Below are 21,601 nucleotides of genomic sequence, written 5' to 3' on the forward strand. Positions count from 1 at the left end.
AGCAGCAGGGAGTCTTAGTTAAGATCCATAGCAGGAAGTGACTTAGCTTTTTTTTTTTTTAACTGGACGATGTTAGGGAACAGAACGCGGAGACCCAAGTGCTGGACACAGGGAGGCGGAGACAGGGCAAGGGCAACAGGATTTATTGACACAAGCAAGGCGGGACAGGCAGGCGGAGGGTCAGGTACCGGGCGGGCGATCGGGTAGGCAAGGGCTCAGCGATGGACGGGTAGTCAGGCAGGCGAAGGTCCGATAACGGGTAGGCAGGCAGGCGGAAGGAGAACTAGAGAGGGGGAGAGGGGATTACCAAGGGAGCAAGGAATCGGGGCAAGACTTGAACAAGAGCTGGTTGGGCGATACTAACTTGTAGCAGTAAACGACGAACTGGCGCCAGCAGACTGGAAATCCCCGACTGAAGTAGGGTACGGTGATTGGCATAGTACCGGCAGGTGCGTCGAGGGGATGAGGACCAGAAGCCACCAGCGGCCACTAGATGGGGGTGTTGGACCGCGTAGCAGGACGTAGCGTGACAGTACCCCCCCTCGACGGACGCCTCTCGGCGGACGCCCCACAGCCGGGTGATCTCGGAGAAAGTCCCGGATGAGTGCGGCATCCAAGATGTGCCTCCGGGGAACCCAGGAACGCTCCTCAGGACCATACCCCTTCCAGTCGACCAGGTACTGGTGGCCCCGGCCGCGGCGCCGCACATCCAGGAGGCGACGGGCCGTCCAAGCCGGATGATTGTCAATCACCCTTGGAAGGGTTGGAGGTGGGACGGGGGGGGACAACGGGCTGGTGGAGACGGGCTTGACCTGAGAGACATGGAAGGTTGGATGTACCCGGAGGGATGGGGGGAGCCTGAGGCGAACGGCACTGGGGTTAATGACTCTCTCGATCTCGAAAGGACCGATGAAGCGGAGGGAAAGTTTGGGAGAAATACCCTTTAACCCGGAGAGAGCCCCGTGGAGGCGTTCACCAGACTGTTATGGGCATATTCAACCCAGGGCAGCTGAGAGTTCCAAGAGGTGGGGCTGGCGTGGGTGATGCAACGGAGTGCCGCCTCCATCTCCTGATTAGCTCGCTCGGATTGACTGGGGGTGAAATCTGGAGGAGAGACTGGGGCTGGCACCAAGAGCCTTACAGAATGACCACCAAACCTGTGAGGTGAACTGGGGGCCTCTGTCAGAGACTATGTCCGCGGGAATGCCATGCAGGCGGAACACAGGTCTGACCAAAAGGTTGACGGTCTCCGTTGAGGAGGAAAGCTTGGGGAGCGCGATGAAGTGGGCGGTCTTAGAAAAACGATCGATCACGGTCAAGATGGTGGTGTTGCCCTCGGACGTGGGTAGACCGGTGACGAAGTCCAGGGCTATGTGGGACCAGGGACGACTAGGGATGGGTAGAGGCCGTAGTAACCCGGAGTGGGGACGAGTTGAGGTCTTATTCCGGGCGCAGGTTGCACACGCCGAAATAAATGAGCGAACGTCCTGGTCCATGGTGGACCACCAAAAACGCTGCCGGATGAAGTCCAAGGTGCGGGTGATACCTGGGTGGCAGGTGAGCCGGGAGGAGTGCGCCCAGGTCAGTACCTTGGACCTTGCAGCGTCAGGAACGAACATACGGTTAGGGGGGCCGAGACCGGGATCTGGCTGCTGCCTCTGAGCTAGACGAACCGCGGACTCCACCTCCCAGGTGAGAGTGGCGATGAGACAAGCAGGTGGCAGGATGGTCTCTGGGTCTGCACCCGGGTCCTCAGGGGAGTAAAGGCGGGACAGAGCATCCGGCGTTGACGTTCTGGGAGCCGGGACGGTAGGTGAGGGCGAAGTTAAACCGACCAAAATATAAGGCCCACCTGGCCTGTCGGGAGTTGAGCCTCTTTGCCGACTGGATGTAGGCTAGGTTGCGGTGGTCAGTCCAAATGATAAATGGATGCTCCACGCCCTCCAACCAATGTCGCCACTCCTCCAAGGTGAGCTTGGCCGCCAAGAGCTCGCGATTGCCTATATCGTAATTTCGCTCCGGCGGGGACAGCCTTCGGGAGAAGAAGGCACAGGGGTGGAGCTTGTGGTCGGAGGAGGAACACTGGGAGAGCACCGCACCCACTCCGGTGTACGAGCCGTTGACCTCCATTACGAACTGGAGCGAGGGGTCTGGTTGCGTGAGGATGGGCGGAGAAATGAAACGCCGCTTGAGACCCTGAAAGGCGGTCTCCGCCTCCGGCGTCCATACAAAGGCGCTCTTGGTGGAGGTCAGTGCCGTGAGGGATGCCGCGATTTGGCTGTAACCGCGTATAAAACGACGATAAAAGTTTGCGAAGCCAAGGAACTGCTGCAACCTCTTGTGGGTTGCGGGAGGAGGCCACTCGACCACCGCCGAGACCTTGAAGGGATCCATCTCTACCCGGTCCTGGCTGATTATGTACCCCAGGAAGGAAATGGACGGGTAGTCAGGCAGGCGAAGGTCCGATAACGGGTAGGCAGACAGGCGGAAGGAGAACTAGAGAGGGGGAGAGGGGATTGCCAAGGGAGCAAAGAATTGGGGCAAGACTTGAACAAGAGCTGGTAGGGCGATACTAACTTGTAGCAGTAAACGACGAACTGGCGCCGGCAGACTGGAAATCCCCGATTGAAGTAGTGTACGGTGATTGGCATATTACCGGCAGGTGCGTCGAGGGGATGAGGACCAGAAGCCACCAGCGGCCACTAGATGGGGGTGTTGGACCGCGTAGCAGGACGTAGCGTGACAGACAATCGTTTTTCATTTTGGTTATGACTCAAATAATTAGTTCATAATATGAAAAGTAAAACTCACCACTGACCGTCGTCATGTTGTGGACAAGGAGTGGGTTCGATGTTTTGTGTTCAGGGAGGCTTCCAAAACAATCATGACTTGTGTAAAGTGTGAGTGGGCTGACCTGGCGAGCCTGATCATGGCCCCGATCAGAAGGCCTCCGGGCGGGGCGTGTGCGGAGTACATCATTGGTTTGCTGTTGGGTTGGTTGTCCACCACCACCAGGTTGAAGGGCAGCTGGCCTCCATCTGGTCACAGTTGGTGGATCATTAAAGACCAAACTCACCACAGAACGGCGCCATGTTGTGGGCAAGGAGTGGCTACTCTGTTTATGTTCAGTGAGGTTTCCAAACAAAGTACCATAATGCTCAACTCAACTCAAAACATGGCGACCCTTTAGAAAACAGTACTAAAGGTATTCAAGTCCTGAACAGTGTGTCACAGTCACTATTCAGGTACTTAGGACAGAAACACGTAGAGACAAAACTAAAATGACCTATTGTCACATTGAACCCAACGGGTGTGGGGAGGGAGGTCTGAATGTGCGTGGTCGTCGTTTCCAGGCTTACTTTGGGCGAGGATCCCTGAGAGAGAGAGCAGCAGGAGAGACGAGAGCAGAGGTGAGGAGGCCATTCTGACGGTCGACTTCAACACCTGCGCCAACCTGCGCGATAACCACTGGAGCCAGGTCCTCACACAGTTTACACACTGCAGCAGTTGATTGGACAACTGCTGCATGAAGGGTAAGTATTGGTGAGCACTCTTGCATACGGCGTATATTCTCTTTCCGCCACTTTCTTTTTTCGCTATTTACAAACATTAACGTAGAGGGACAAAAGACGTATCTTAACGTAGAAGGACAAAATACATATCACATGATAGTTCCTATAATGGGATGTTCTGGCAAGGCCTTTCAAAGCAATTGTGAGCAAAAGTAAAGTTGCAACACCCATTTGTTTGTGGGACACACGCAAACCTTATAACACACACACACTCCCATAAAACACACACACAAAAACACACGCTTATTCTTTCCAGAACACACACACACACACACACACACACACACACACACACACACACACACACACACACACACACACACACACACACACACACACACACACACATTACATAGAAACACACAAACACACCCCTTGAATGCACAATATTAATGTGCATTACGTGACATTTCTCTATATATAAATTCTTTGCACAGCTTTCAAATGGTAATGAACCTATACTGTATGGTTAAAAATGAATACATCCAAATAAATGTAATGTTTTGTACTATTTCGTTCATGAATCTTATTTTAAGAAAAATATCTAATATTTAGGAAGTTCATACAATATAAACGGAACTATATTAATGCTAATTATCTATATCTGTATTACTAATAACTATAAAGAACCATATTAATAACTTCATAACTATATAAATAAACGTGAAGATCTGTTTTTGTGTACATCCAAGAGATAGGATGGCAGGAAGTGGGGGCTGGTTACTGTGAGTGAGTGTTTGCAAAAACAGTGGAATGATACCGATGAGATAATTTTAATCCTTTATTCCAATTTATATGTTTCACTTCCAAATCATTTCTATATATGTTGAATTAAACACATTTTTAACGTTTGATATCTTCAGACTAGATGATCATCGTGTTTAAGGAGTGTCGAGCAGCACTCAGTGTAATTCAGGACCCTGCAGGAAGATGGCGCCACAGTCAGGATCACACGGTCATGTAGCGCAGGATGATCACGTCTCTGTCCTGGACAACGTATTTGCAGAGTCCTGAAAAACCAGATTAAACACATCTAAATATCAGCAGCCAATAAAAAGTTACCATATGCATAGACATGTTTGTGTGTGTGTGTGTGTGTGTGTGTGTGTGTGTGTGTGTGTGTGTGTGTGTGTGTGTGTGTGTGTTTGCATGATGTAGTGCTCTCAGCTTACCAACAGGGGTGATCATGTTGTGGTTTTTGATCAGAATTTGCCAGAAGCTGTTCTCAGTTTTGGTAATAATATTATTACCAAAAGTCACCCGGGTCAAATAGGGTGGCAATCCAAATTTGCTTCCAGACTCGAAACTGTAACGAGCACACAGAAACAGACAACAGGTACATTACTTTCATTCATAATGACCATCTGGATTTCTGAAATAATGTTTTATTTGAAATCGTTTAATCTTCCAGATTATGTGGAGGAAGTAAACTGGGATGCAGGACTCCATTTCAATGCACCAGATGATCGATGAATAAGGATTGAGGACCAAATAGGGACATATTTTGACTACACAACCTACTTGAAGTTTGAGACTGATTCTTTCAAATCTGTCAACGCCCATATGAGTCGCTGGTTGCATTCCGTAGAGGGATTGTATTCAGTAGTCTTGCCGTCAGCAGTCACCACCAGTTTAAAGTTCACTTCAACAGCACAAGGAAAAGTATAAGGAGCAAGTAGTAGATGTATAAAACCTAGTCTAGCTATGGCTGAGTAATGAATAGACTCTTAATGTTTGTCCAAAATCCGATGGCTAACCCTTGCCCTAAAAGTCAGAGGTGTGTATCTCCTACCTTGGGCCATGTCTGGAAGGTTGATCTTCACTGGTTGTGTTCTTCTGCAGCGATGGGAGTCGTTGGTGAGGTTACTGCCCTTGGGGCCCCTGCTTTTATAGTCAACCTCAGGGAAGACGTTGTTATCGCAAGAAGATAACCACCCCCAGACTAGTTACTGGGCAATATGCCCAGGAACTGGCATTCTAAGTAATTATTACAACACCATAACACAGATTTACATCTGTCTTGGTCAACACCATGGAAAGTCATCCAACACGGATGACTTTGCTAAGTTTGTGAAATATCCTACGTTGTTTCATCGTCTCTTCTTGCAGTCAAAAGTGTTTAATCCTCAATCTGTCTTTGGTTCTGCATCCTAACGGTGAACAATTCAATTAAATAAAATCCAGGGTCAAGAGGTTTACAATATAATAGACATAACCGTCTTATCTCATTAATGTTCTCATTATGATCTCTATTTCTGTGTATAGTTGCTAACATAACTCTGTTCTCTGGTCCTCCATGTTTAAATATGATGTAATTTGGACTGGGTCGCTGTTTGTCCAGTCGCTGTTTGCATGTGTGTTTGTTTATCTGTTTTCTGTCTGGTTGTTTATTAGTATTTATGTAATTTTTTTTAACTTCATCTTTAATTTTTTTTTCTATGTTTTCTTCGTCTGTTTTGGGGCTCCTCCATTTTTAACCATTTTTACCAAATAAACATCACTGACTAAGACTCTAGAAGACAGTATATCATAGAATGACAAATGAAAAAACATTGAACAACCTGCTCAACTTGTCCAAGGCCACACGACTGGGAGCTTTTGGATTTTATTGTAAACGAGACCTGATGTTGTGTGCATGCGTGTGTGTGTGTGGATAATATTTGATATTTTACATAAAACATACAATTTGAATCATGTTTGTGTTACAGGCATCAGCTGTTTCATTCCTCAAGCCAATTGGAAGGTTATCCTTAATCATACCAAGTGGTAGACAGAGATCACATCTCTGGATCACTTGTGTTGTGGATAAGAACCCACAATGTAAAACTACCAAAATACGAGAGGTCGAGAAGGACTTTGAAAGATGAAGGCCAAAACTAAAATGCTTAATGTTCACCAGTTGATTGACCTCAAAAGGGGTTTGCTTTTGCTACTGGCAAACTAAAATTACCTATTGTCCCATGGAAGCCAAAAGGTGTGGTGTGAGAGAAGTTTGAATGTGTTCAGACATGTTGCCTTTCTGACGAAGTCAATCAGAAGCACATAACGTTATCCGTCCCACGCAACAGATACTCTGCACCTGCAAAAACAGGAAATTCATGATAAGAACATATAGTCCCAGTTGTTGTCGTTCTGAGATGCCGCGGGCTAGCCAATACCTAAGGCTACAGGGTCGAGGAGTGGGGCGATGACATCATCGTTTGCGTGGCTGTCATCCATACGAATCCTAACACGAAACCGCATAGGTCCGGATTTATTTGAAACCACCCTGGGACATGGTTTCAGAAAAAAGCGGTTTCGGGCACCGGATCCGCCGGATCCGTCTTGACGGTCGGCCGAAACGCACAAGAGTTGTGTGGTTTCACCAAAATATCGGCTCCGTGTGGACGGGGCCTGAGTCCAGTCTCACAGCAGGGAGTCTTAGTTAAGATCCATAGCAGGAAGTGACTTAATTATTTATTTTTTTAACTGGACGATCGTTTTTCATTTGGGTTATGACTCAAATAATGAGTTCATAATATGAAAAGTAAAACTCACCACAGACCGGCGCCATGTTGTGGGCAAGGAGTCGGTTCTATGTTTTGTGTTCAGGGAGGCTTCCAAAACAATCATGACTTGTGTAAAGTGTGAGTGGGCTGACCTGGCGAGCCTGATCATGGCCCCGATCAGAAGGCCTCCGGGCGGGCCGTGTGCGGAGTACATCATTGGTTTGCTGCTGGGTTGGTTGTCCACCACCACCAGGTTGAAGGGCAGTTGGCCTTCATCTGGTCACAATTGGTGGATCATTAAAGACCAAACTCACCACAGAACGGCGTCATGTTGTGGGCAAGGAGTGGCTACTCTGCTTATGTTCAGTGAGGTTTCCAAACAAAGTACCATAATGCTCAACTCAACTTAAAACATGGCGACCCTTTAGAAAACAGTACTAAAGGTCTTCAAGTCCTAAACAGTGTGTAACAGTCACTATTCAGGTACTTAGGACAAGAACACGTAAAGACAAAACTAAAATGACCTATTGTCACGTTGAACCCAACAGGTGTAGGGAGGGAGGTCTGAATGTGCGTGGTCGTCGTTTCCAGGCTTACTTTGGGCGAGGATCCCTGAGAGAGAGAGCAGCAGGAGAGACGAGAGCAGAGCTGAGGAGGCCATTCTGACGGTCGACTTCAACACCTGCGCCAACCTGCGTGATAACCACTGGAGCCAGGTCCTCACACAGTTTACACACTGCAGCAGTTGATTGGACAACTGCTGCATGAAGGGTAAGTATTGGTGAGCACTCTTGCATACGGCGTATATTCTCTTTCGGCCACTTTCTTTTTTCGCTATCTACAAACATTAACGTAGAGAGACAAAAGACGTATCTTAACGTAGAAGGACAAAATACACATCAGATGATAGTTCCTATAATGGAATGTTCTGGCAAGGCCTTTCAAAGCAATTGTGAGCAAAAGTAAAGCTGAAGTAAGTTGCAACACCCATGTGTTTGTGGGACACACACAAACCTTATAACACTGTCACACACTCCCATAAAACACACACACAAAAACACACGCTTATTCTTTCCAGAACACACACACACACACACACACACACACACACACACACTTACATAGAAACACACAAACACACCCCTTGAATGTGCATTACGCGACATTTCTCTGTATATATAAATTCTTTGCACAGCTTTCAAATGGTAATGAACCTATACTGTATGGTTAAAAATGAATACATCCAAATAAATGTAATGTTTTGTACTATTTCGTTCATGAATCTTATTTTAAGAAAAATATCTAATATGTAGGCAGTTCATACAATATAAATGGAACTATATTAATGCTAATTATCTATATCTGTATTAATAATAACGTTAATGAACCATATTAATAACTTCATAACTATATAAATAAACATGAAGATCTGCTTTTGTGTACATCCAAGAGATAGGATGGCAGGAAGTGGGGGCTGGTTACTGTGAGTGAGTGTGTGCAAAAACAGTTGAATGATACGCATGAGATAATTTCAATCCTTTATTCCAATTTATATGTTTCACTTCCAAATCATTTCTATATATGTTGAATTAAACACATTTTTTAGGTTTGATATCTTCAGACTAGATGATCATCATGTTTAAGGAGAGTCGAGCAGCACTCAGTGTAATTCAGGACCCTGCAGGAAGATGGCGCCACAGTCAGGATCACACGGTCATGTAGCGCAGGATGATCTGGTCATTATCCTGGACACGGTAGTTGAAGAGTCCTGAAAAAACAGATTAAACACATCTAAATATCAGCAGCCAATAAAAAGTTACCATATGTATAGATATATGTTTGTGTGTGTGTGTATGTGTGTGTGTGTGTGTGTGTGTGCGTGTCGTTGTTCTCTCAGCTTACCAACAGGTGTGATCATGTTGTGGTTTTTCACCAGAATTTGCCAGAAGCTTTTCTCAGTTTTGGTAACAATATTATTACCAAAAGTCACCCGGGTCAAATAGGGTGGCAATCCAAATTTGCTTCCACACTCGAAACTGTAACGAGTACAGAGAAATAGACAACAGGTACATTACTTTCATTCATAATGACCATCTGGATTTCTGAAATAATGTTTTATTTGAAATCGTTTAATCTTCCAGATTATGTGGAGGAAGTAAACTGGGATGCAGGACTCCATTTCAATGCACAAGATGATCGATGAATAAGGATTGAGGACCATAAAGGGACACATTTTGACAACACAACCTACTTGAAGCTTGAGACTGATTCTTTCAAATCTGCCAACGCCCACAGGAGTGGCTGGTTGCAGTCCGTAGAAGGTTTGAATTCCTGACTCTTGCCATCAGCAGTCACCACCAGTTTAAAGTTCACTTCAACAGCACAATGAAAAGCATAAGGAGCAAGTAGTAGATGTATAAAACCTAGTCTAGCTATGGCTGAGTAATGAATAGACTCTTAATGTTTGTCCAAAATCCGATGGCTAACCCTTGCCCTAAAAGTCAGAGGTGTGTATCTCCTACCTTGGGCCATGTCTGGAAGGTTGATCTTCACTGGTTGTGTTCTTCTGCAGCGATGGGAGTCGTTGGTGAGGTTACTGCCCTTGGGGCCCCTGCTTTTATAGTCAACCTCAGGGAAGACGTTGTTATGGCAAGAGGATAACCACCCCCAGACTAGTTACTGGGCAATATGCCCAGGAACTGGCATTCTAAGTAATTATTACAACACCTTAACACAGATTTACATCTGTCTTGGTCAACACCTTGGAAAGTCATCCAACCCGGATGACTTTGCTATGTTTGTGAAATATCCTACGTTGTTTCATCGTCTCTTCTTGCAGTCAAAAGTGTTTAAACCTCAACTTGCCTTTGGTTCTGCATCCTAACGGTGAACAATTCTATTAAATAAAACACAGGGTCAAGAGGTTTACAATATAATAGACATAACCGTCTTATCTCATCAATGTTCTCATTATGATCTCTATTTCTGTGTATAGTTGCTAACATAACTCTGTTCTCTGGTCCTCCATGTGTAAAAATGATGTAATTTGGACTGGGTCGCTGTTTGTCCAGTCGCTGTTTGCATGTGTGTTTGTTTATCTGTTTTCTGTCTGGTTGTTTATTAGTATTTATGTAATTTTTTTTAACTTCATCTTTAATAATTTTTTCTTTCTTATTTTTTCTGTATTTTCGTCCTCTGTTCTGGGGCTGCTCCGTTTTTGACCATTTTACTAAATAAACATCACTGACTAAGACTCTAGAAGACAGTATATCATAGAATGACAAATGAAAAAACATTGAACAACCTGCTCAACTTGTCCAAGACCACATGACTGGGAGCTTTTGGTTTTTATTGTAAACGAGACCTAATGTTGTGTGCATGCGTGTGTGTGTGTGGACAATATTTGATATTTTACATGAAACATAAAATTTGAATCATGTTTGTGTTACGGGCATCAGCTGTTTCATTCCTCAAGTCAATTGGAGGGTTATCCTTAATCATACCAAGTGGTAGACAGAGATCACATCTCTGGATGACTTGTGTTGTGGATAAGAACCCACAATATAAAACTCTACCAAAATACGAGAGGTCGAGAAGGACTTTGAAAGATGAAGGCCAAAACTAAAATGCTTAATGCTCACCAGTTGATTGACCTCAAAAGGGGTTTGCTTTTGCTACTGGCAAACTAAAATGACCTATTGTCCCATTGAAGCCAAAAGGTGTGGTGTGAGAGAAATTTGAATGTGTTCAGACATGTTGCCTTTCTGACGAAGTCCATCAGAAGCACATAACGTCATCCGTCCCACGCAACAGATACTCTGTACCTGCAAAAACAGAAATTCATGATAAGAACATACAGTCCCAGTTGTTGTCGTTCTGAGATGCCGCGGGCTAGCCAATACCTAAGGCTACAGGGTCGAGGAGTGGGGCGATGACATCATCGTTTGCGTTTCTGTCATCCACAGGAATCCTAACCCGAAACCGCATACGTCCGGATTTATTTGAAACCACCCTGGGACATGGTTTCAGAATAAAGCGGTTTCGGGCACCGGATCCGCCGGATCCGTCTTGACGGTCGGCCGAAATGCACAAGACTTGTGTGGTTTCACCAAAATATCGGCTGCGTGTGGACGGGACCTGAGTCCAGTCTCACAGCAGGGAGTCTTAGTTAAGATCCATAGCAGAAAGGTACTTAACTTTTTTTTTTTTTAACTGGACGATCGTTTTTCATTTTGGTTATGACTCAAATAATGAGTTCATAATATGAAAAGTAAAACTCACCACTGACCGGCGCCATGTTGTGGACAAGGAGTGGGTTCTATGTTTTGTGTTCAGGGAGGCTTCCAAAACAATCATGACTTGTGTAAAGAGTGAGTGGGCTGACCTGGCGAGCCTGATCATGGCCCCGATCAGAAGGCCTCCGGGCGGGCCGTGTGCGGAGTACATCATTGGTTTGCTGTTGGGTTGGTTGTCCACCACCACCAGGTTGAAGGGCAGCTGGCCTCCATTTGGTCACAGATGGTGGATCATTAAAGACCAAACTCACCACAGAACGGCGCCATGTTGTGGGCAAGGAGTGGCTACTCTGTTTATGTTCAGTGAGGTTTCCAAACAAAGTACCATAATGCTCAACTCAACTCAAAACATGGCGACCCTTTAGAAAACAGTACTAAAGGTCTTCAAGTCCTGAACAGTGTGTCACAGTCACTATTCAGGTACTTAGGACAAAAACACGTAGAGACAAAACTAAAATGACCTATTGTCACATTGAACCCAACGGGTGTGGGGAGGGAGGTCTGAATGTGCGTGGTCGTCGTTTCCAGGCTTACTTTGGGCGAGGATCACTGAGAGAGAGAGCAGCAGGAGAGACGAGAGCAGAGCTGAGGAGGCCATTCTGACGGTCGACTTCAACACCTGCGCCAACCTGCGTGATAACCACTGGAGCCAGGTCCTCACACAGTTTACACACTGCAGCAGTTGATTGGACAACTGCTGCTTGAAGGGTAAGTATTGGTGAGCACTCTTGCTTACGGCGTATATTCTCTTTCCGCCACTTTCTTTTTTCGCTATCTACTAGACTTGTTGTCAAGACCGCCTAAACCGAGACCAAGACACTACCAAGACCAGAGGGTATCAAGACCGAGACCAAGACATGACCAAGGCCAAGACAGACTGAGTCAAGACCAAGACAAAGTCGAGACGAGACCGAGACGAGACCAAGACCGAGACCAAAAAAACCAACAAAAAAAACAGCTAGTGAGCTAGTGTTACACCATAACTTGCATCAGTTGAATAAGAGCAGCATACTGGGGTAAGAGGTTCAGTCCCAGTTTAAATTCAATTTAAGAAGGTATTATTTCAACTACAGACAGAACAATGCAGAGACAGAGCTTGTCATGAATGTGTGTGACTGTGAGCTCACTCACTGTAAATGTTTTCGTAGACTGGGTGAGATAAACTATGTATAGCAATTGCATGACAGCTGTTACTGCACTATTAGAGGATTGAGACTCCTTTGTCTGCTGTTGAGGACTGATATTACTGACTGACTGGTACTAACTGGTCCAAAAGTCATCTGATAAAACAGCTAACACCTCCAACAGCTATGGGAAATATGTAACTAATTACAATTATACTTAATTTGTAGATGAAATTGAAGATACACAATTATAACCTTGCCAGAAATGGATTAAGCCTGTGAAGTCAAAACAATGTGATATGCAGATGTTATTTAAATGTCAATGGTCACATTTATTTAGTTAAACAACTCCATTTTAAATAAAATACAGTAAACAACAATGACATGCGCACATGTCACATGAATCAAATGCAAACTACAAATTCTACATACCAATACAAACTGCACATCAAATGGTGCATTAACAAGAATAGAGACAAGATGCTGACATCTTGATGTCTGCAATAGCATGTGATTACAACACACTGCCAATAATATAAAGCCTGTTCTTCAGTAAGGCAAGAACAACAGAACAGACACTATAAACACATAACAGATCATACTTAAGAGAGAGAGAGAGGGAGAGAGAGAGAGAGAGAGAGAGAGAGAGAGAGAGAGACACAGAATGAGGGCATCACTTAACTAAACAGGCATATTTTCAGAGTGGAGGGAGTGAGAGAAAACAGTTCATATTTTAAAATAGTGGCTGATTGCACTTCAGGAAAATTAAAGATTGCAACAGCTTACAGCCTAGCCGTGCACAGTGGGGTCTCATTAGAATTCCACCTCTACTAAAAACTCTCTCAACTGGGGCAGAAGAGGCAGGGACAGAGAGGACTTTCATGGCAACACTGTGCAGACTGGGGAAACGCTCTTTGTTTTTCGACCAAAAGGTGAGTGCATCACAGTCACAGTCATTTATGCTGTCTAGGTACTTGCGTATTTGTGCATCAGTGCTCGAATCCTGGGTTGTGCTGCGTTGCAACCTAAAGGTCTTGTAGCGTGAAAGAAGACGCTGTTTCGGCGGTGGGGCGGAGTCACTATCCGATGCTTCTGCATCTTCTTCTATTGGTGCTGCTGCTGCATCTCTGTCTGCCTCTCTGATCAAAAGGCCTTGAAAAAGTGCCACACACACACACACACACACACACACACACACACACACACACAAAAGAGACAGGATTAGACAGGATGCCTCTAATGAGGGTAAAAAACAACGACGGTAATAGTAATTGCAACAATAACAACAGTAATAAATGATAACTATATAGCCACCTGTTAATGATGTTTTAAGGTCATCTCTGAACCCCTTCAGTGATGGTCCGGTTTCACCATTTTGGAGATCTAAGTCTACCCAGGTCAGTCCAAACTGGGGTCGAGCATGGCGGCAAGGAAGTAGATCCGATGGCTAAACGGCTCCTCTGGATCCTCTTCATCCATGCGAATCTGCCTAAAGATTCCAGAGAACCGTTTCTCTAAGGATCTTTTCAGTGCCTTGACTATAGTTACGAGCTGAGGCATTTGCACTTCCATCTTTGTACGATGACTCTTCAAGTCCAGTACGGTGGGGACTACTATGCTAATAGTCACCTGATGATCACCTTCTGTAAGGTCTGTTGCCTCAGAAAAAGGCTCAAGCAAAGCACAAAGGTCTTTTACCTGAGCCCATTCTTGGGCTGAAAAGACTAAATTCTCTGTATCGCTGCACATTTCAGTGATGGCTCGGTGGTCAAGTGTGATGAGAGCCTTTAACTGTCTGTAAGTGCTATTCCAGCGTGTATTGTTTGCTGCTGGGATACACTTATTGCAGCCAAAGTGGGCCTCAAACAAGTCTCTGTGCTTACTACTGCTGTGCAGCAGGGTTGTAAACTTGCTGGCCTTGGCAATGGCTCTAGCTATTGCCTTTACCTCTTTCATCCCGTCATTAATCAGGAGTTGCAGCGAGTGGGCAAAGCAAGAGAGACGTTCACCCGTTGAACATGGATCAGAATCCTCTGCATCCTCCCACATTGTTTCATCATCGAGCTCATCGCTGCTGTCACCTTCAGGCTGCTCTACTTCTAGCATCCTGACTTTAAAGGCCCGCTTCATATTGGACGCGTTATCCGTCAGGATGTAGGTTATCTTATGGCCAATGCCATACTCCTCAACAATGCTGTCAAATGCTAAGGCAATTCGTTCACCACAGTGCTTCCCTGTGAAATGGCTACAGTCTAGCAAAAAAGACTGTAAAATGTAGGAGTCCTTGTTCTTGCAGATAACATGAGCAGTAACTCCCAGGAAGGACCGAGGCCTCTGGTCAGACCAGAGGTCTGTTGTTATTGCTACATTTGGCTGGACTTCAAGGGCTTTGATTATGTCATCCTTAACTTTTTTGACAAGGTGAGGAATCAACCTCTCTGTCAAAGTGGCCCTTGACATAGGATTGTATTTGCTATCCAGGACATTCAGGAAGTGTCTAAAGTATGGATTCTCAACGATAGACAGGGGGAGAGAACATCCAACTATGAGGTCCTGGAGGATGGACTGGGTGATAGCCTGTTGCCTGGATAAATTTGGAGAATATAGCTGGATGTTTGAAGCAAACACCGCTATTTGTGGCTGTGTTGGATCAGACAATGATGCTGTAGATCTAGCTTTGTACTCCAAGTACCTACAACATAGGGGAAAAAGAATCTGTAAGTCATCTGTTTCTATTCAACCACAACAAACTACTGTATCTTACAATGCAGTAATTTTAAATCTATCAATGAGTGCAGGTCTTTACATACAAAATAACCTCATCCAATCCAGTGTGACACATGAACAGAAAATTGATTTTTCACGTTGCATTAAGCCTTCTTATGTGTCAGCCAGCATCAGACACAGCTGATGACAAGAAATTAAAGAAAAAAATATACATATTCAAAAAAGTCTTAAGATTCATGACGAGGAGTTGCGGCGTGTGAATCAAACTCGTTGCAAGGAGTTTCGAGCTGTCACTAAACAATCAACATGTCAAATTGTACTTTCTCCTTCATAAGTGTCTCTGGTTTTAGGACGTTTTTACCTCACAGCTTTTATGACACAATGTCAGTCGAAAACAGATGTCAAAGCAGCGTTTTGGGAATGGAGAGAAATTGAGTTTTATTAACTATAAAATTAAGGCTAAATTCCATCATCATCCTTGCTATCTAGGCCAGAGCTGCTCTGATATGATCTGGCTTCATCGTCGAGAATGCCGCTAGTGCTAACCTAGCAATGTCGAGGCACCAAAATTGCTCATCCTTCCTTGCGTGTCAGCAACCATATTATGCCAAAATCAACAACAAACCACATGATACCAGCCCTTAAAGTGCTCACTGACATGGTTTTGATATACAGTATTTCTACTCAATGAATTCGCCAAAATATCTAACTTTGGTGAAAACTGTTAATGTTTAAGTAGCCGAGAGACACTGATAAGTTAACTACCTGTACTTAGCATGTAGTTACACTCTTAGTCAAAAATGTTTCAGTAAGTCTGCCGTAAAAGTGGTCTCGAGACCGGTCTCGAGACATCCAACTCTACTATCTACAAACATTAACGTAGAGGGACAAAAGACGTATCTTAACGTAGAAGGACAAAAGACCTATCAGATGATAGTTCCTATAATGGAATGTTCTGGCAAGAACTTTCAAAGCAATTGTGAGCAAAAGTGAAGCTGAAGTAAGTTGCAACACCCATGTGTTTGTGGGACACACACAAACCTTATAACACACACACACACACTCCCATAAAACACACACACAAAAACACACGCTTATTCTTTCCAGAACACACACACACACACACACACACACACACACACTCCTCTATAACACAAACACACAAACATTGTCTCTCAACACACAAAACACACACACACAAAATTAATAAATTCAAATCAATGTAATATTATTGTCCTGTTCTGTTTCTAAATCTGGCTTTTAAGAAAAATGTCAGCTCATGTATGTTTGAGGTTGTTACAATATACACTAAACTATATCATTGTTATTTTTAGATAATAATGTAACCACTATCAATAACTATAGTTATAATAATAAACTATTAATATCTACATTAATAATAAATGAAAAATGTATTCCCTACAGAAAATGCGGTAAATGCTGTAGTGCAAAGTGAGGTTGAACATATGTTTTAGTAAATCAACATGTTTAAGACGTGAAGAAATGTTGAAGGCTTGAATCAAGTGAAGGGATATGACCAGATTCTAAATGGACTAAACAATGTCAACATGCACACCATTTAAATAATGTAAAATAGTTTACAACAAATTTCAGTCAAGTGTGTGTGAATGTGTGTGTGTGTGTGTGTGTGTGTGTGTGTGTGTGTGTATGTGTGTGGTCGTGTGTGTGTCATCACTTGTAGTAGCCAGGAAAAGTGTGCTATTGACGTTATTCTTTCACTTCTAGCTCATCGAAATAAGTTCACAAAATGATGAGGCTTATACCATTGTACTCTATAGTCTCAGATTTAGCTTCCATCAGGAGTATACTGCATATGTAGCAAGCAGCTAGCCTCCAGCCATGTAAACGGGGCCCCCATAGATAAACCCTGATATAAAACTATCGTATTTCCAATCGATTAATAATATTAGCGCCAGTGTAATAAAAAATACAGTAACTATTTAAGCTTAACATTGTGTTTCTAGGTTAAATATTGATGTTGTTTAGGTTCTGCGATGTCCGCAATGGTTAGCTTTTGTGATAGCCACCTTGGGCTAGAGCCGGTGACCACCTCCTTCATATAATCAGTATTTTTATAATTATTAAATTACAATGGCTTATTTTATACTGATCGTCTTTAACTGGAAACTGGTCGAGGAAATGAGTGCTCTGAAAATGTACTAGCTGTAGGTATTACAAAAGCCTCTATTTTGTGTGTCCTGTCTAACGTTTTGACCATTGAATTCTTTGGACTATAGAGTTGACGCACCACAAGAGTACTGAAGCACCACACTGCATCCAACATCTGTCTGACTGCCTGTCTGTCCCTCTCTCTCTCTGTCTCTCTTTCCGTCCGTCTGTCCTTCTTCCTGCCTGTTTTTTGCCTGCCTGTTTCTCTCTCAATCTGTCCGTCTGTCTTTCTGTCTGTCTGTCTGTCTGCCTATATGCATGTGTCTGTCTGCCTGACTGTGTCTGTTTGTCTGCTTTTGTCTTTCTGTCTATAAGAGACATTTCCTTATTCACTAAAACACGTTTGTGTGTGTGTTTGTGTGGGTCTGTTTGTCTGTATGTTTGTGTGTGAACAAAATTGAATGATACTCATAAGAGAAATTCAATCCTTTATTTAATTATAGTAATTAAATAATAAGTAATTATAATTCGACCTCCATTTCGTTTTTTTTTAACTAATTTCCATATCAAATCAACTCATTTGTTAAAGCGAGCGACAAATATTGCGAGATTGTCGAGCAGCCCTCAGTGTATTTCAGGAATCTGCAGGAAGATGGCGCCACAGTCACAGTTTGAGGGTTGTGAAGCGCAGGAAAACCTTGTCATCTGGCTGGACAAAGTAGTTTTCGAGTCCTGATAAACCAGGTGCAGTACAACTAAATATCAGCAGCAAATGATTGCCATATTGGTAGATATCTGTTTAAATGTGTATGTGTGTGTGATTCATTTGTTCTTTTCATCTTACCAACAGGTGTGACGGTGCCATTTTTATTGACCAAAATTTGCCAGAATTGGTTATTTGTTTTACTTTTAATATTCTACCAAAAGTAACCTGGGTCAAATAGGTTGGCAAACCAAATTTGCTTTCACTTGTGAACCTGCAAAGAGGACGCAGTAATAGACAACAGGTAAATTACTTTAATTCATAATGACCAACATGATTTCTATTATTACAATTAGGGCATTTAGCAGACGCTTTTATCCAAAGCGACTTACATCGGTTAATATACACATTGACACACCGACGGCAGAGTCAACCATGCAAGGCGACAGCCAGCTCGTCAGGAGCAGTTAGGGTTAAGTGTCTTGCTCAGGAACACATCAACAATCAGCTGGGGATCGAACTAGCGACCTTTCGGTTACAAGGTTTACAAGGTTACAAGGCAACTGCTCTACCTCCTGAGCTAAGCCGATTATAAAGTATAGTTTATTCAGACGGTAGAAGAAGTAAACTGGCATCTGGGACTGGGTCCGTTTCCATGCACCAGATGATTGATGAATGAGGACCTAAAGGGGCTAACACATTTGGAGTACATAACATACTTGAATTCTGAGTCTCTTGTTGCAAATTCAGTCAGCGCCAAATGGATGCTCTATTGTGGGTGTGCAGCAGGATTGAAGATCCTTCGGTCTGACCAGCCATCAGTCTCCACCAACAGGCGAAAGTTCACTTCAACAGCACAAGAAAAAGCATATTGAACAAGTAGTAGACGTATAAAGCGTAGCCTAGCTATAGTTTGAGTAATGAGTAAACTCTTAAAGGGAACATATTATATACCACCAGGACTGAGTTTGATTGGCCGATACAAGCTAACCTCATTGAAGACCCCTGCTCTATAAGCTAATAAGACTCTGAGGAATTGAATCAAGAAACCTTGGAAACATTTTTATTGTTACCCACAATTATACATGTGTACAGTATATTATAGAATAACATATGAAAATACATTGAAGAACTTGCTCAACTTGTCCAAGACCACACCGAGTGGGAGCTGCTGGTTGTGATTAGAAACACAACCTAATGTCGTGTGCATGTGTGTGTGTGTGTGTGTGTGTGTGTGTGTGTGTGTGTGTGTGAGTGTGTGTTTGTGTGTACAATATTTGATATTTGATATGAAACATAAAACTTGAATCATGTGTGTGTTGCAGGCATCAGCTGTTTCTTTTTTCAACCCAATGGGAGGGTTATCCTGAATTATACCAAGTGGTAGACAGAGATCACCTCTCTGGGTCACTAGTGTTGTTGATAAAAACCCACAATCAATACTCTACTTCAAGATAATCAATACACGAGAAGAGAGAGACAGAAGTGAGCAAAGTTCTAACTTTTAAAGTTAATTATTTTCCATTTTTTTGCCTACAAAAACAACTTGATACCTTTATACAAATGAAATGTATAATACAGACCTTTCCACTCTAAATAAATACCTCATAAAATGAATGAGCATAACAATAATGTAGCAAAAAAATATATAAAATACAGTCTGCTTAGTCTTATCCATCCCATTAATCTGGCTATGCTCATTTGCAATACTCAAATAAAAACAGAAAAACTATACTTAAGAACAAAACTAAAATGCTTAATGCTCACCAGTTGATTGACCTCAAAAGGGGTTTGCTTTTGCCAATGGCAAACTAAAATAACCTATTGTCCCATTGAATCCAAAAGGTGTGGTGTGAGAGAAGTTTGAATGTGTTCAGACATGTTGCCTTTCCACCGAAGTCAATCAGAAGCACATTACGCCTACCTCCTACCTCCGTCGTACCTGCAAAAACAGAAATTCATGATATGAATGCAGATGAACATCTGAAACACCACTGTTATGTCTTCTTCACTAAATGGCTGTTTGTAAATCTTGGGCTTGATATTAAAAAGTTAAAATCAATCTAAATCCTGCAAAGCAGCAATACGTTTAAATTTGCGTTGTTGTTTTGATTAACAAACGAACAACGCCTACAATGATCATTTATCAAAGCTCAAATCTGAACAAATGTTTGCTTTCCAGTCTCTGAAGGGAGTCAGTCAGCAGGGAATCCTAGTCAAGTCTCACGGCAGGGAGTCTGAGTCCAGTCTCACAGCAGGGAGTCAGAGGCCCCGTCCACACAAAGGAAAACAATCCGCTTTCGTTTCATGCGCCTCAGGAATATCTATGTAAAGACGGATTCATTGCGAAAGCCCACCGAGCTGTCGAAACGCTGTAGTACACATTCCAAGCCCATAAGGGGCGCTGCTTCTGCTACAGAACTCCAGCAAAAAACAGGAGAAGAAGAGGCTAGCATGCGCATGAAGCCTGCGCGCTGTTTAAAAACATACAGTCCCAGTACCTCCTGCTAGCGCTTCGCGGTGGATCTAAATAGATTTGGTGTATGTGCTCTGTCCGTAATCCTTTTGATCTTACTTTGGTAAAGGAACAAAATTAAATATTGCACTTGCAACCCAACAAGGGACATTATCTGCTGCCGAATCGTCACAAGCATGTAATCCGCCATCATTGTTGTTGTCGTTCTGAGACGCCGTGGGCTAGCCAATACCTAAGGATACAGGGTCGAGGAGTGGGGCGATGACATCATCGTTTGCGTTTCGTGATCCACAGGAATCCTAACACGAAACCGCATACGTCCGGATTTATTTGAAACCACCCTGGGCAGGTCCGCCACTCCCTATACGCAGAGTACGCAGAGTGCGTAGGGCACCAAGTACCTGGGGGGGCACCAAAAATGATGGTTTGTAAAAAAAATTAAAAAAATTATTACATTATTGAATTAAAAAAATATATAAATTAGTTATGAAGAGGCCCACCGTTGTTTTTTCTTAATTGCATAACCTGTCACTCAATTTCGGCAATTATATGTTTTTACCTAATATATAAAAAGAGGCTCCCATCTCCCCCCCCCCTCAAAGCAATTGCTCACAATTGCTTTGAAAGGCCTTGCCAGAACATTCCATTATAGGAACTATCATCTGATATCTATTTTGTCCTTCTACGTTAAGATACGTCTTTTGTCCCTCTACGTTAATGTTTGTAGATTGCGAAAAAAGAAAGTGGCGGAAAGAGAATATACGCCTTATGCAAGAGTGCTCACCAATACTTACCCTTCATGCAGCAGTTGTCCAATCAACTGCTGCAGTGTGTAAACTGTGTGAGGACCTGGCTCCAGTGGTTATCACGCAGGTTGGCGCAGGTGTTGAAGTCGACCGTCAGAATGGCCTCCTCAGCTCTCCTCTCGTCTCTCCTGCTGCTCTCTCTCTCAGTGATCCTCGCCCAAAGTAAGCCTGGAAACGACGACCACGCACATTCAGACCTCCCTCCCCACACCCGTTGGGTTCAATGTGACAATAGGTCATTTTAGTTTTGTCTCTACGTGTTTTTGTCCTAAGTACCTGA

General features: G+C 43.6%; 2 protein-coding genes across 2 annotated transcripts; both read right to left on the reverse strand.

The window, feature by feature from the left end:
• Positions 1-4,340: 4,340 nt before the first annotated feature.
• On the reverse strand, positions 4,341-5,417 carry LOC307084695 (uncharacterized protein). Its single transcript, XM_079749168.1, has 4 exons — positions 5,365-5,417; positions 5,094-5,214; positions 4,745-4,878; positions 4,341-4,582 (listed from the first exon to the last, which is right to left on the reverse strand). The coding sequence occupies exons 1-4, from the start codon at positions 5,372-5,374 to the stop codon at positions 4,521-4,523; spliced, it is 327 nt and encodes a 108-aa protein (XP_079605294.1). The 5' UTR covers positions 5,375-5,417; the 3' UTR covers positions 4,341-4,520.
• A 3,169-nt stretch (positions 5,418-8,586) lies between these two features.
• On the reverse strand, positions 8,587-9,702 carry LOC307084493 (uncharacterized protein). The gene is made up of 4 exons (XM_079748898.1): positions 9,583-9,702; positions 9,312-9,432; positions 8,963-9,096; positions 8,587-8,828 (listed from the first exon to the last, which is right to left on the reverse strand). The coding sequence occupies exons 1-4, from the start codon at positions 9,590-9,592 to the stop codon at positions 8,767-8,769; spliced, it is 327 nt and encodes a 108-aa protein (XP_079605024.1). The 5' UTR covers positions 9,593-9,702; the 3' UTR covers positions 8,587-8,766.
• Between the last annotated feature and the right edge of the window lie 11,899 nt (positions 9,703-21,601).

The sequence above is a fragment of the Pollachius pollachius genome, assembly GCF_949987615.1.
Source record: "Pollachius pollachius genome assembly, chromosome: 13".
NCBI lineage: Eukaryota > Metazoa > Chordata > Actinopteri > Gadiformes > Gadidae > Pollachius > Pollachius pollachius.